The sequence below is a fragment of the Rhyacophila brunnea genome, unplaced genomic scaffold (assembly GCF_057557595.1).
Source record: "Rhyacophila brunnea isolate RB1 unplaced genomic scaffold, BYU_Rbru_1.0 scaffold_13, whole genome shotgun sequence".
NCBI classification, from domain to species: Eukaryota; Metazoa; Arthropoda; class Insecta; order Trichoptera; family Rhyacophilidae; genus Rhyacophila; species Rhyacophila brunnea.
In genome coordinates this window covers 3,019,732-3,036,770 of record NW_028232785.1, presented here as the reverse complement: position 1 = coordinate 3,036,770, position 17,039 = coordinate 3,019,732, and the positions used below count along the sequence as shown (strand labels likewise).

Here is a 17,039-nt window from a genome sequence, read left to right as displayed (position 1 = left end):
CGAGGTATTTTGTTTTATATACACATGTTCCGCATTTGAAAGGTTTTTCTGTATAGTGAACCATTTTATGCTGCTATAAATTACTTAAATCTATACATTTGTAATCACAAATAGTGCATATCAATGGTTTCTCTCGAGTATGAACCATTCTATGTCTGTTCAAATGAGACACATTTTTTGTTTTATAATTGCACTCATTGCAAAAGTATCGATCATTAATTGAATCAGCTGCTTTCTCTTGTTCCAAAACAAGTGGCATCTGTGGAAAAATGTACATATTTATATTGATATTATATTGAAACGTCATACAATGAAGAAAATCCTAGGAATCCCAGGAATATCTGAGAATCCTATGAAGAGAATCCGATGAAGGGTGTTTACACAATAAAATGACACATAAAATCCATAATTGATGGCCTTATGAAGCGAACACATTACCACCACGTTACTTGCTTTCACGTGATGTCATGCTGATAAATCTAGTGTATGGCTGAATGTATGAATGATCATTATCTCAATAAATCCAAGTATGGTAAGTACATTTTTAATTAATTTATAAGCGTTCGTCAAAATTGCTTGCGATAATGTATGCATAGATAAACAGAACACAACCAGCAGACTATTAGATGATATTTATGTACACACCAGTCATAGATAATAAATAATCTATCAGACAATCCATATATTAACCAATGAAAACATAGGGCACCCAGTTTTGACATAAGTCGAAAATGTGTAGCCCTGTAGAAAATAAAAAAAGGACAAACACTGACTCATGCGTTTGATGAAGTAGCGTACGTACAAGTGAGGTCACATCATTGTTGTTCTGGCCATTTCGTCAAATTTTGGTAACTGACTGTGTTTGTTTTTGGTTCAAAATGTGCTATGAGATGGAAGCATCAGTCTGATAACTTTTTAAATAAATACCAAGAAAAATTACATTGAAAACTTTTCCCCGTAGCTCGAGTTTATTGTGACAGCACGTAACGTGATTGTAATGTGTTCATCCCACTAGAGGGAATAAGCTCGGATGAATTTTTGCCTGCCGTATCTACAAATAATATTAATTATTACAGCTGGTCTGATTTCAGTAACATGGTTCTTTCTTCAAGCGCAAAAGAGGGTCTTTGAATATACCTCGGTTTATTTTTATGTAAGGAATATTATAAACCACGTCTCTCAATTATTAATGACACCTATAAACTACACGTTCAACAAATTGTCAATGTACCAACTTGATATGAACATCCAGGTAGTGAATCTTCTAATGAAGAAATTGTGTCTTCAACAAACTCGCCCTTGAAGCTATCCAGTTGAAAATCAGTTTTCGATTTTACATTTAACTGGCCGTCCTGAAAAAAACAATAACAAATTTGAACATACATAATTTTGAAAACACTTCTGCGAAAATATTTTATAACTAATAGAAAAAAATATTTTTTGAAATAAGTAAGATACCCCGCAGGAATCAAACCTGCATCTCTCGGGTATCGCGTCCACGCACATCGACCACAATGCTAAAGGAGTTATACTTAATTACGAGAAATTCAGACCAATCGCTTTTATTACTGACTCATTTGATCTATCATAATTTTTATACAGAGCTGAGCTTAGTTCTAAATTCGAACACCTGACGATTTATGAATGTATATCTACTTATAGTATATTTTAGGTGGCAGTGGTAAGGGGTGGAGTTAGGATGTTATATTCGACATAAATAGTGCACACTTAACTTTGTCAGTCATACTTATTTGGTTTCTATTGGATTTAAGTTTTGTACTATTCAAGGTCTCGCCTTTCGGCATCTCAGGCGCTATGTGCACTCACCAAAAGGTAAATACATACTGACAATGGATACAATTAATTCTAATAAATAAATACAATAAAGTATGTAAAAACTTTATCAGCCACCTAAACTAGCGCGTAACGATAAGACGGCCAATCGATGTAATCAGCATGCTATTTAAATGTGATAATTAGAAAGTAATTATTTACTCAGCAGTCAATGTGTTAATTCAACGAAGTATGAATAGTTGAAGTATTTGTAAAAAACCCCTATCACTAATAAGTAATACAATCAATAGGCGTATACATTGTCAAATCCGATTAATATATCATTAAATAATAATCAATATAATACTACATCCAAAAGGTCTAACATCGTCTATTATAGGAATTTAAGGAAGTTGACTAATGATATAATATATCAATAATACCTATTATGTCTTTAAAAAGTTATATGAGACAAGTATTCTTACACGCTATTGAACTAAGAATACAATTTGCAGACGGTGTTGGTTAGTTTTTAAAGTTCCACCGAACCCTGCCTAACTAAGCCATAATAGTTCAGGTATGGTATGGATGCACACTTTTTCAGAAATACTTATTTGTTTTCGTTTAATTAAGAATAGTAGTATTTAAGTTAGTTTTTTTTTTAATTCAATTGGGCCCTGCTTAACAGTGACGTCCTGTGTGAGTATGCAGATTGCGCGTTGTTTAGGGGCAGCAATTACTCGAAGGGCGGCAAATCAAGTAGAATCATCTGGTGTATATAGAAATAACTACCTACTTTCGTTGGAAACAAAATGTATTAATTAGCATAAAAGGTTTAACAATACTTTTAAATGTTGTTGGGTTCGCGATGTTTAGTTTACTTCCGTTGCCCTTTGAAGTCATTGGTGACCAGAAACGACACGAGCACGGAAAAAATATTGTATAAAAAATGCCGCGGCATTATGGCACCGCCCAGGGGCGGCATTCTATTTAGGGACGTCACTGCTGCTTAACAAAACCATAATCGATAAAAATATTTTTCCATCTATAAAATATCTAAAATTAAATATGGTTTGATGGTATAGTTTTAGATATGTTAGAGATAAACGAATATTTTTGAAATTATTTTTTAAAACTAACAAACACTACCTGCACACTGTAGTCTCCGTTCAATGAACACTAATACGCCTTAGTGACAATGTTTAGTGTGAACTATTTATGTGGAATCTTAACAGCCTACATTCAGCCTTCGCCACTGTTAGGCAGGTACCTACCCAAAACCATAACAGTATTATGTCATAGGATTTGATAATATATTATCTACTATTAGAAAATAACTCTAATACATTATTAACATACCTACAATCCTTTGGTGCGAATATTGAAGATTTAAGATACATAATAAATAACACAACCAATCCATAGAAACCCGTCAATAACAATTGACGCGATTAAATATGAAAATGCTAGAATATTAGTACTTACCTCATAATGAATTACGGAGAAATACACGACTAGTTATTTCAAGCAGGTAACTATGTGCGTACGCTTCGGTTTATAATGCCGTGAGTCCCAGGTTCGAAATCTTAGTATGCAAAATACACAATACTATTGTTTTCAATTTGAACTTGATCAGAGTACCATGGACATAATTGATTGACCAAGTGGCTAACATAGATTTCGCTTACAAATGAAAATCTGTTAATACAAACCTCCGCTCTGTGTAGACCAATAATAATATGACCCTATTGGGATCGGATATTGTCAAAAGAAAAAGGTTTAATTTGACCTGGGATCGTCGTATATTTTCATAGCTAATTATTATAACACAAAGCAAATACATTGGTTAAAATGACAGTAAGTACCTAGTTTAACAAACTAACCTCAAAATCGCAAATGGACACATCGGCAGACTCTTCTTTGACATGAGTGCTGGATTCCGGAATGTTTGGTGGCAATATTGGCACATCAAACCAATGATGTCCTTCCTCATCGGATTCAAATACGCCTGGCTCCTGTTTTACGTTCATTTTTACATGGGATATCAAATAAACGAGACACTTACGAGGAACGTGTCCTGATAATAATATAGTTTGACAGCTAGGGTTGCTCGCAAATTATCGATGCTTCATTTCGTTACATAGTATCGATACTTTTCAATTGCACTATCATAGTGAATTGAAGCAAAGATCTTCTTGTCTATACCTACAATAAAGAAAATTATCTAAAAATAATATATAATAAATTTAAGCGGTTTCAACTTTTTACAAAATAGTTACCTATGCACAATCTTTTAACGCTTTCGCTGCTGAATAGATAATGAGATTTTAATTGCCCACTTTAAAATGCACGCTAATTACATCGATCGGTCGCCTGGTCATTACGCGCCGTGTGCGTCTTCCGCGTCCAAAGTATTAAGCAGTAATTACAATGATAACCTACCAATAATTAATTAACAATAATTGAATTAAACTGTTAATTATTTTAGGTTCGTATCTTTCAACCTAAACGAAACTAAATCAAACTAAACCATATACAATATACGTACAAATTGTATGAGTAGATAGTAGACCGGAAATGGTTTGAGATTTGACGTTCGGTTCAGTGTATCATTGAAAATCAAACCGTTCTCGGACCATCACAAATGGTTTGACATAAAAACGTCAAACCGATTCGGACGATCCATAGACTAATGGCAATCTGTCAAAATGTTGATAAGCAATATTCGGCATTTATATATCGTGAGATATTTTTATTAATATGTTAGACATTTACAACATAAAAGTTTACTTATATTGTATATATTTTAGAATAATAATCAATACCTATTATTCATAAGTAACCATACGCGAACAAGAAGCCGCTTTTGGTATTATTATAGCAAATTCCAGCCATATTTTCTATGCAAAGAGTTCGATTTATTATCGTTACTATACTCATTATATCAGCCAAAGAATTTATTTTCATATTATTTATTATTTGTGACGGAGATTCTAAACTACAAACTGTGTGTTAAATACACCAGGAATGATCTTTATATTATTACCTAACGAGTTTTATCAATTTCACAATATCATACTAATAGTCACAATATCATACTGTCGATATGAATCTCTTCTTGAAGTCTCTTAGAGATCGTAGGTACTGGGTTATTTAAATCGTAATCAAAATGAATCAGAAGAATGCAATCTCTTCCATAATAAATTTAATGTAATGGCGTGGCAATACTATTATATATTATCTATTGTCTATGGTATGACGTAAACATTCATTGTCTACTATCACGTCTGTCAAATTTTGGGCGAAACGATAATCTGTAAAAACAAGTGATTTTAATGCGTAAAATGGACGTAAAACGTGAAACTGTTAACTTCAACCCTGATGCATTTGAGCAACATTGTTTCGATGCGTCCTTTGAGGGAAATAACCCGGAGCCAAATACATGCATCAAACAAGAGTATGCCGATGATCTCGGCCATGTTGCCGAGGTTAGTTTTTCAGAGGTTATTTATAATAAGTTTAATTATAATCAGTTCCGAGCGGCCTGCGTCACCTGTATAACCCTAGTTAGTTTTGCTGCTAACACTGTTCCTGTATTTTTAACTATGAGTTTTCTTTACCATTGACATTGTTGTTGATATCATTGCCCACATACACGGCATTTATTTCCATAAAATAAAGTCAGCTGCTATAACTATGGGACTCCGGATAAACGAAACTAAAAAAATATACATTCCTGTTCTAAATAGTCCAACAAATGATAATAAAAGCTTTGTATTGGCAGCAACGATTTTGAAACTGGATTCATTTGATTTCCATGTCTCTGTTGTCACAAACACTAATACACGAGCGACGAAATACATCGCCGGATCATTTATTTTTGAAATAACATTTAGTATTCTTCTAGAGGTTTATAGCAATTGGATTGGCCGACATAATTATTGAGTACCGACAAGTTTCCTCCAATTATGCTCGGTACACGCTCGGTACCGTAAACGAGAATCCTCGTTATATCAATAATTACGTTGAGTAACGCGCTCGAGGATCCTCGTTTTGTCGCGCGTTTTTAAATAAATATGTTTACTATGACATCTATGTATTTTCAACGAAAACATTTGACATATTCTTAAATATGATATTATTAAATAAAACTCGAAATTATATTATTGTGAGACGCCATATTTGATCATTCTCTCGTGGGACTTTACCGAATTATGTACTGATTTTCAGGACGAAAATTACAGTAATAAGCAATAAAGGAATTTAATAAGGTAAGAGAAATAAGTTTATTTATCTATGATATTTTATATAATTATTTTTGGTTTCTGGCAATATAAATTAATTTTACGTGTTTCTTCGTACACGACACTTTACTGTCAAAATTTCCGAATGCAAAGTTTGAATGTTCGCATTATTTGCCAAATACTTGATAATGTGCCGATATATTAATTTATAAGTCTAGAATATTGAATTATTATGATTATTCTTTATAATTATATGTGTTTGAATGAGTATTTAGTTGATTTCACGTGTTTTCCCAACATTAAAAATTCGTTTACTAATGGTGATTTTTTTGTTGTTTACAACTAATCCAAACCAACCGATTTGCCTCTGAAATCCAGATAATTGACTGATCAGATACGTCACAAGGTAATAATTTATGCGCAAAATATAATTTATATAAGATAATCGAACATTTTGATAACGCCACATGTTTCCCAAGAATTAAATTCTGTTTACTAATGTGGAATTTTGTTTTGATTCCAGCCTATTTTCACGCATTGAAATGTAGGCCTTTGGAACAGACGACTCTGAGCAAGATTATGCATTCGAGTTATTATATGACTCTGATTCAGATGTTCTACTGGATGCGACCACCGATGTCGCAGACATCACCGATTTCACCGCCGGCCACTCGAGCAACTTTGAGGACGACTTCAACGGTTTCATTAACCGCATTGCAGGGGTGCTAGATGAAACCAGTATGGTGTCAGGAGTCGACACGTTCGAGGACCTACTCCCTGGCCCATCTCGGACAGAAACCAGAGGTCGAGTGGGCGGACGGCGTGGAAGAGGAAGTAGGGGCGGTCGTCCCAGAGGCAGCCGAGGAGGACATGCGAGGTTTAGTGCCAGTGTTACTGCAATGTGGTCAACAAAAGACTACACTCCAGCACCTGGACCGTTTACTGCTGACCCAGGTGTAAAAGTGAATGTTGACGTTCAGTATGTTCATTGATTTTTAAAAATGTAACCCTTGTCGTAAATTAGAATATTTTTAAATTAAGAGTATTCAATTTCTTTAATGTCTTTTAATACCGATGTCTTGTCTTCTTCGGCTCTGAGGCATCATGTGACGCTGGATTCGCCTGTAAGATTATCTGGAGACATATCCAGATATACCTTACAGGCGATTCTAATGACGCAGAAAAAAGCATATCCAAGAAGGCTATGCAAGTTATGTGCCAAAAATAAAAAAAGGAGCAAGACTCGGTACATGTGTAAAAAGTGTGATGTTTCTCTTCACAAAGGCATCTGCTGGCAGAAATATTACGCTATTCGTAATTATTAAACTGTTTTAGATTGTTCCTGAAAGTTTTATTTCAATATTCCCACAAATTAGCCAATAAACCAAGATTATATCATTAACTAAAAAAAAACAATTTCACTGAAATCTGTCCGGGAATAGGGGTAAATATAATAAATACCTGCCGGGCTGCAAGTGTAATTTTGATCATTGTAAAAAATTGTTTATTCTTAGTTGAAGTGGGTTCTTACTGATGCAAATAAAACATTTGCGTAATATATTGGACTTTACTAACTGAAACATGCAATAATACTTATACACCGTTGTGTTGACACTTAAGTAATAATGATTGTTTGAACAAGTACCTACCTATAGGTACTGCGTCTCTATGGCTGCAGGCTTACTACTCTCATTCAACTGAAGACAGCCGTTGCTCGTTTATTAATAATAGCTTGACAGTATGTCACATACTGAGACCGCGTGTTTGTCTCAACGCATAATAATATAGGTGTAAACACGTATTATAAAATACCTTTTGTCTTGTGTTTCAGAGCCCTGTAACCAGCCTTGCCAACGTTAAAACTGAGATTGATCCTCTCCTAGTTGATTTCAAAGAAGAATTTGCTGAAGACAGTGATCCGCAACCTAGTTGCTCATATTCAAAATGCGAGCCAATAAATCAGGTGCTTACATACTTATACAATATTGTGTAATAAACGTACATCGTGCTTGTAAGTGATCATGTCTTTTTGGTACTAGTTATGAATATTAATTGACATTAACAAATAAAATGTTATCGTAGATTAGTATCTATTGTTTGCTAGTTTATTTTGTTTAGTAGGTAGATAACGAAAGACACCATGTCCACATTGCAGAGTGTAAGAGCTGAGACCCTTCAAGTATGTAGCCGAGCTACACATGTATTATCGGTCATCTTAAAAATATGATTTATAACACAATATTTTGTTTTCAGAATATTGTTTCAGACCCGAAAATAATAACATTGAAGTCAGACACTCCGCTAATTGACATCAAGACTGAGTTTATTGAAGACGTAAAATCTCCATTCGATTATGAAGATCAGCAACAGTGTGGTTCTTATTCGGAGCGAGTTCATCGGGTAGGTACTTTTATTTTAAATACTGACCAGTGTTGCCATCTTTTTCTATGTTGACTATAGTACAAAAGGGTAAAGATCATTGTTTTGCAGAAAAAATATAGTACAGGAACATTTTTCGTCTCGAATCCTTCAAAATTATAGCATTGTACTGTAATTATATTGCGATGGCAACACTGATATTGACAGAAATACTGATCGTGTAAGGGATGGAATGAACTGACAACACTCTAATACATGAAAAATCAGTAATGCGAGTGACGACAAAATCTTCGAATACTAATTCCTTTCTTTCGACCATGTCCGATCTTAATAGGATGATATTGTGCCGCCAAAAAGTAGTGGTTTGTATTATCAGATTTTTTTACGAGAAATGGATGTTGCCACGTGCTCAACCTATGAAGTCCATACTCTAAGATTACAAAAAGAAACAAAAAAATAATTTTTGCCAGACCCAAGATTCGTACCTGGACCCACGATATTATAGGCCGATGCTTAAGCCGCTCAGCCATCGTTGGCCTAATACTTATACATTATACAATAATAAGTATTGATAATTTCGATATACATACATATTTTCTTTTTATATTCGTAATGGTTTTTATAGTTTTCTTATCTGTTTTGCAACAATTTAAAAACTGATCAATATTTATTAGGTATACTTCTCGAGTAACACACTGCGTAAAGTAGTCAGATAGCAGTGGAGGGGTGTTAAAATAAGGTGGGGGAGGACAATGCATCACCACTTGCTAAAGTGATCAGATAACAAACTATTACTGCTCGAGTCTAACTGTCGTATATCCCTTTGATTTACCATATGTCTTGATTGTACAACGTGAATAAATGAGAAGCGATGATTTATTAATAATAACAAAACGAACTGCTTCATCTTCGTTCAATGTCTCAGTCCTACGAACATTTTGTTTGCTAAGGTTTTTATCTGCCATCATTTTGGCCAATCCGAATGCCATTTACACGACGTACTTATCGCTCAGTTGTCACCCTTTCCTTACAACATGCAGTACTTTCACCTTACTCATGCTTCTTCATGCTGTGGCTGCAGGCGAAATAAAATCCCGCACATGATGACCTTTCTAGAACAACTCCTACCAGATTTTCCAATACCGATAGTAGACTGCAACCTTATGAAATAACCGGTTTGTTTTATTTTAAAATGTAGTTTCAGAAGGCCACTAAACAATCTGATATTAATTTTCAGGGAGTTGATTTCAAAGAGGAGTATGTTGAAGACACAATAAGCCAAAGCATTCATGAGGTTCCAAAACCCGGTTGCTCTTATTCGGAATGCACACCAGTAAGTCAGGTAGGTACACTATATTCTAAGATACTTGAACAATGTTTGTACGTACTGATATGGAGAAGTTTTGTCAGAGGTTTTTTTCATCTTTGAAATCACATATCGGGGCGAGTGAATACAAGGTATATTTTTTTCTTTTCAAACTAGTTAGGACATAAATGTAGATGATATGATTACTTCCACAAACGTAAAAGTTTATGTAATAATTGTCAATATGTCACGTGCACTTTTTAATTTATTTATATATTAGTACTTTATATATTAGTATTTTGTAGTTGTGGTCATTGTCGTCACAACTACAAAATAAAAGAGAAAGAATAGGTCTCTAGGTAGGATGGAATCGAGTGTAAAGTTAAAAGCTGAGCATGAGACATAAGCAAGTGCCATGGGTTACCTGCATCCCTTTCAAGCCGACCAATAATTACTTCCGTAACCTCGCAACTGACAACTGTAAATTTAATTAGAAAACAAGAAGGCATTACACGGCTGAAGGCACGTGCAATCTATGGTTAAAGATGTGAATAATAATGTTCTGGGCGCCACACGATCTTGAAACCGTGAAAGATAATAATTATATAGCAGTGTGGAAGAAAGTGGGAACAAAAAATAGAAACTATATTATCGTCAAAGCAAGATGTTAGAATTACATTAAAAGGTTATTAAGCGGCTCGATATTGAAATTTGGAATTACTAAAATAAATACGAGCAGCTAAGTTAGAAAAGAAAGATTGAAAGCGTAGTGAAACAAATAATAATAGTTTTAAAATACCAAGATGGAACGACAAGAGGCCTCCAGCACTGCGACCGCAATCCTGCTCCTTTAAGTGACGTCCATTATAAATGTTGGGTAAAACTGAAGCGGAGCACGACTTTACTGGATGACAGACATAATCAAAAAGCCTTGTTGCTTCTTTCACACCTCGCGACGTCCGTTGCCGCCGGAAATTCTGTCAGCGACATCTGTACAATGGCGTACGCTCCATGACGTGACCATAAATATTCGTCGGGGTTGCCAGAGTATGAATGTTAGTTATGTTCATTTTGAACATAACAAGGAATCTAATGTTTTATTAATTGGCTGAACTACGGATTCGGGGAGTGTAAATACAAGATATTTTCTATCCTTTTCGCACGAGGTATAATAGGGTAACTTCCGCAACTGTTAAAATGTCTGTAATATTTTCACCAACTGTAAACTGTAGTCTTATATCAATGAAAATAATTACGTATGACTGACAAAGTTTAATGTGCACTATTTTTATGTAGGATGTTAGTAGCCTACCTCCACCCTTCGCCACTGGCGCCCGATTACTAGTGTTTGATAAAAATAGTTTGGAGACGTGTTTTTCAGCGGACAACGGTGAAATGGTCAATTGTGACCTGGAATTTTTGTGCGCTGTTTTTGGATTTTCTCAGTACAATGATTTTTCTAACTCTAGTAATGGGCTTCTGGATAGGGTATTCAGCAACATCATCGGTCAGTTTCCCGATGCATGTCCCCTCTTGTACAGGAGGATGACTATCACCCTACTCTGGTTTTTGTCCTCAGGTTTCGGTCGACTCGCCCGCTACGAACTGAAATACTCTCACATGAAACCGATCGGTGTAGGGGATGGAAGTTTGAAGGTGGAAACTTCAAGCTACTTTACTCATTAATGAGTGAAGTAGATTGGAGTGAGTTGCTCGGGATTTGTGATGTAAATGAGGTGGTACAATTCTTTTATAATACTGTATATAATGTGTTTGAAGAATGTTTTTCAAGGAGGTCGCCATGTCGTGGTGGAAGGCGATACCCGAGGTGGTTTTCTCGAAAGATTATTGGGGACATTCAGACAAGCATTGCTATCACAAATCTTGGAAGGCTGAGCATGGTCAACGCGACTATCAAATGTTTAGCCTTTATCACTTGAGAGTGAGACGAGCTGTTCGAATGGCCTATCGAGCATATATGGAATCGGTAGAAAATTGCATTCGTGAAAATCCCAAATCGTTTTGGGATTATAATCATTAAGAAGGGATGGTGGGTATGCTGATTCGATGACTTGGACAGGCGAAGAGGTGACCGGACATGGAGTGGCAGGAGCATTTGCTGGTCACTTCAGGTCTGTCTACGCAAGTAGTATTCCTTATTTGGATGTTGCCTCCACGTCAAGACAGCCATCATGCGGTGCCCAGTCCATTGATATTTTTCCAGTTGATGAGAGTGATGTGTTAAAATTTATTAAAAAACTAAAAAATAATCACTCTTTGGGACCTGATAACGTCCCTACGTTTTTTTTAAAGGGGTGTGTTGAAGTTGTTGTTTGTCAAAGGCCCACTCGCATATATATATATTTATATATATATAATCTAACAATAGAGACACGTATCTTTCCAAAAACGTGGAAGAATATGTCGAAGGTTACTCCAATCCATGAGTGATACAGAGTCATCAGTGGAAAATTACATACCGGTAGCTGTTCTCTCTGCACCAGCAAAAGTTCTTGAGATGATCATGCACAACATGATTTCTACAAAAATTGAGTCATTTATAATAAATGAACAGCATGGATTTAGAGCAGGCCGATCAAAGGAAACTAACCTGATGGTATTTACCAATAATGTGTCATCGGCCCTGGATAGAGGCCACCAGGTTGACTGTTCTTACAATGACTTCTTGAAAGCATTTGACAAAGTCGATCATGATGTCCTGATGGAAAAACTCCAACTTATTGGATTGTCTGATCGATTTTTGAAGCTACTCGGGAGTTATTTTAGGAACCGTCAACAATACGTATCGTACGGCCTTTATCAGTCACAGACCTCTTACACATTTCCTGACGTCCCTCAGGGCTCAAACTTAGGGCCGTTGCTATTCACGATTTTTATAAATGACATAGCATTGGTAATAAAGATGCTATGTTTTTGTTGTTCGCTGATGACTTGAAACTCTTTTTGGAAGTTGTCATCTTGGACGACTGTCGTCAGCTCCAACTTGATATAGATAATATATTAGATTGGGGCAGGCGTAGCAAACTTGAATTCAATATTGATAAATGTGACGTTAAAAAACAAACGTGGCCATCTCCAGTCAATGACTTTTTTGAGATTTTTGGTTGGTATGATTGCTTGTGTTGTTTTATATAATATTATTTAGTTAAGACATGGCTATCTCCTCAATTTCTGCTTCAAAAATTCAAATAAAAGATGTGATTTTTTTCAAACTTAGTCATATCCATTGATTTTTTATATCAAACGTGGTCACATTCGTCTTGGCCAATAACGACGTAGCACTTTTTCAAAATGGCCAATCATGTCGTGGCATTTTATCAAGATGACTCCCATCAGCAAAAAGTTTTCTCTGTGTATACGATGTGCTCTTCAAGTTTTTAAGCGAAATAATTGTCAAAGAATGGAAAATAATCCAAATAAAGTTTGAAATAGTGTCTCCAGATAATGCACGAAAGTTAACCAGATCAAATTATACCATTAAACGTTCAAAGAAGACTGAAAAACGGTAAGTAAATTTTGATTTTCAAACGTTTTACGACAGTTAGCATTTTAGAACCTCAGGGCTGTGCCTTGGCTGTTCATATTTTATGTTCAGTTTTAAAGCTGCATAATATCGTGTAAACTGGTTCAGTCATCTTTATTTTTTTTATATATTTTTATTCAAAAATATTGTTATGTTTGTTTAGTTACCTTTAATTCTAATATCATAAAACTCAAAATAAATTCATAAACCCAATTATAATTTTCAAATTATGAAGTGTTAGTTGTAAATATGAAATAAGTTATACATTTATAATGTTGTTTTTTTCGGGTGCCGGTCGAAATCCCGAAGGGCCGAAATCCCGAATGCCGAAATCCCGAAAGCCGAAATCCCGAATGTCCGGAAGCCCAAAGGCCGAAATCCCGAAAAATAAAAAAATATAAACAGTAATAGTTTTCAACCAGCGGCACCCCAATAGGCGGCGCTTTTTCTAGAGTGTGTAATTTAACAAGATAATTGGAATAGTTATATAAAAAACTATTATTGATTATGGAATGATGCAACAAAATAATTTTCAACCAGCGGTACCCCAATAGGCGGCGCTTTTTCTAGAGTGTGTAATTTAACAAGATAATTAGAATAGTTATATAAAAAACTATTATTAATTATGGAATGATGCAACAAAATAATTTTCAACCAGCGGTACCCCAATAGGCGGCGCATTTTCTTGAGTAAGTAATTTAACAAGATAATTAAAATAGTTATTTAAAAACTATTATTTATTATGGAATGAAGCAACAAAATAATTTTCAACCAGCGGCACCCCAATACGCGGCGCTTTTCCTCGATTGCATAATTTAACAAGATAATTAAAATGGTTATATAAAAACTATTATTAATTATGGAATGAAGCCAGAAAATAATTTTCAACCAGCGGCACCCCAAAAGGCGGCGCTTTTTCTCGATTGTATAATTTAACTAGATTATTAAAATAGTTATATAAAAACTATTATTAATTATGGAATGAAAATTATTTTCTTGCTTCATTCCATAATTAATAATAGTTTTTATATAACTATTTTAATTATCTTGTTAAATTACACACTCTAGAAAAAGAGCCGCCTATTGGGGTACCGCTGGTTGAAAATTATTTTTTTGCTTCATTCCATAATTAATAATAGTTTTTATATAACTATTTTAATTATCTTGTTAAATTACACACTCTAGAAAAAGCGCCGCTTATTGGGGTACTACTGGTTAAAAAATATTTTTTGCTTCATTCTATAATTAACAATAGTTTTTAATACTACTATTTTCATTATCTAGTTAAATTATACAATCGAGAAAAAGCGCCGCCTTTTGGGGTGCCACTGGTTGAAAATTATTTTGTTGCTTGATTCCATAAATATTAATAGTTTTTATTATAACTATTTTAATGATCTTGTTAAATTACACACTCTAGATAAAGCGCCGCCTATTATGGTACCGCTGGTTGAAAATTATTTTTTTGCTTCATTCTATAATTAATAATAGTTTTTAATACTACTATTTTAATTATCTAGTTAAATTATACAATCGAGAAAAAGCGCCCCCTTTTGGGGTGCCGCTGGTTGAAAATTATTTTGTTGCTTCATTCCATAATTAATAATAGTTTTTAATACTACTATTTTAATTATCTAGATTAATTATACAATCGAGTAAAAGCGTCGCTTATTGGGGAACCGCTGGTTGAAAATTAATACTGTTTATATATTTTTATTTTTCGGGATTTCGGCCTTCGGGATTCCGGCCATTTGGGATTTCGGCCATTCGGGATTTTGACATTCGGGATTTCGTCCGGCACCCATTTTAACACAACCCTGTTTGTAAGAATACAAAACAAACCGATCGAATACAAAACAAAACTGTCTATCTCCAATAGTATTTATGTCAAATCCAGATGATACAAAACAAACATAGCCATCTCCAACATAAAATCGTAAATATCTTGTTTATTAAGGATCCGCGATTATTGAGCATTGTTTAAATCGTATTCTTTAAATAAAATATAATCATAAATTAGGAAATTATTAACTCACGGGTTCAAATTAACCACAAAAACAAAAAAGTTGATTTACTCAGTTTCACATGTGATGGAGATGACCACGTTTGTTTTTTAGCGTCACAAATGCAATCTTTTATCGTTCACCAGAGCCTCAAAAGTGTTGTTTTTCCAATACTCGATGCATGGCAGAGTTCTGTTACAAATATCATCTTTAAGGGATCTTGGCATTACGTTTGAGAGTAAACTGACATTTATTAGCCATATAGTTAACATTTGTAACAAGGCGCTTAAAATGTTGGGCTTCGTCGTGCGTACTTCCCGAATCTTTTCGGATGTTACGGTATTAAAACTTTTATTTAATTCTTTAGTTCAAAGCAGACTTGAGAGTGGGTCTATTGTTTGGGCACCGCATCAGTCGAAGTATGGCCTATGGTGGAGAGGATTCAGAATAAATTCTTGAGACTCCTTTATTTGAGGTTGTACGGATACTATCCGTGGCTTTATCCAACTGACTTTCTCTTAGGCATGCTAACATACTGCAGTTTGCAAATTAGAAGAAATCTTTATTTAGCTACGTATTTTTTTCGACTTATACGAGGTTTAAATAAAAACTTTCTGGGCAGTGTTGACCTGTGTGTCCCTGATAACTATCTTAGAAATGAGAACATCAGTTGTTTATTCTCCCAAGGTGCAGAACCAACCTGCCACTGGTAATGCGTATTGGAAGGGCGATAACTATGTTCAACGAAATTGCTTCGGATGTTGATATATTCCACCTACGTGAGGATGAGTATAGGTGGACGTTATTTTATGAAATTTAAAAATAGGGTCTGCTTAACTCATCCGGTGTACTTCCATGTACCTATCTAATTAATATTTTTGTATGTACATATTTCTACTGTTTAATAACATACTATCTATCTCTTTTTTTATGTAATACTGTTTTATATTTCTTTGTTTCTAAATGTCATGTTGTGAACATCTTAAACATATAATTTGTAATGTCCACAATATGTTCAAAATAAATAAATTGAAATTTAATATAAATCCCCATAAGGCCAAGTGAATACATGTAGCCAGATACTGTATACGTGCTATCTTTAGGTGTTACTCATACCTTAGAAATCTGCGTCAATAATATATGACTGTAGTGTTGGAAACATAAGCAATCGTCTGAAATTATATATGTAGGATCCATGCGTATTTACTTAAAGTAAACATACTGATATAGCTTTTCAACAGACACATTCTTTCTTTCAATTCGGCCATTTCTGTATTTAAATATTCTTACATATCTTTAAGGTGTGTGATTTTTTAAAATATAATTCTTTGATATACCTACATATGTTGTTTAATGCAATATACTCCACGTTCTTTTAGTTGATTCCTGCAACTACTGCCATGACTTATTCCGCTAGTCTCGGATTGCCAGAGAGGATCTTAGAAGTACAAGAGCCATACGATGAAATACAGATTGACTATCAAGACATTAAAAAAGAATTGGGGCTTAAGCATACACAATCTTACGCCACAGATCCCAAATTATTAATAGCCGTAATAAAGTTAGAAAAAAAATCGTTTAATAACAAACATTTCGCGTGCAGTTTTTGTTTTGATTTTTTTGCATCGTTATCTCTATTGAAGCTTCACAAAGCGTGTCATAAAAAATCAATGATGGCTAAAACGAAAAATTATAAAATCATTCAATCTAATTTGAAAAATCTAAACATGATAAATCATTTAGATAAAAAGCCATTTGAATGTGACCAATGTGATTACTCTTGTTTTCAC

At 34.5% G+C, this 17,039-nt stretch overlaps 1 protein-coding gene across 1 annotated transcript; it reads left to right on the top strand.

Moving 5' to 3' along the window:
* Positions 1–5,086: 5,086 nt before the first annotated feature.
* Positions 5,087–11,388, top strand: LOC147076155 (uncharacterized). Its single transcript, XM_085941579.1, has 5 exons — positions 5,087–5,261; positions 7,849–7,980; positions 8,271–8,417; positions 9,634–9,738; positions 11,149–11,388. Exons 1-5 carry the CDS (start codon positions 5,109–5,111, stop codon positions 11,386–11,388), a joined length of 777 nt encoding a protein of 258 aa, XP_085797705.1. The 5' UTR covers positions 5,087–5,108.
* Positions 11,389–17,039: the final 5,651 nt, after the last annotated feature.

Bases quoted from the DNA above. Each gene is read 5' to 3' on its own strand.
- LOC147076155 (XM_085941579.1), top strand. From the start codon at position 5,109: ATGCGTAAAATGGACGTAAAACGTGAAACTGTTAACTTCAACCCTGAT. The intron at 7,981-8,270 runs GTGCTTACATAC...TTTTGTTTTCAG, and splicing joins AATGCGAGCCAATAAATCAG to AATATTGTTTCAGACCCGAA. The intron at 9,739-11,148 runs GTAGGTACACTA...GGATTTTCTCAG, and splicing joins AATGCACACCAGTAAGTCAG to TACAATGATTTTTCTAACTC.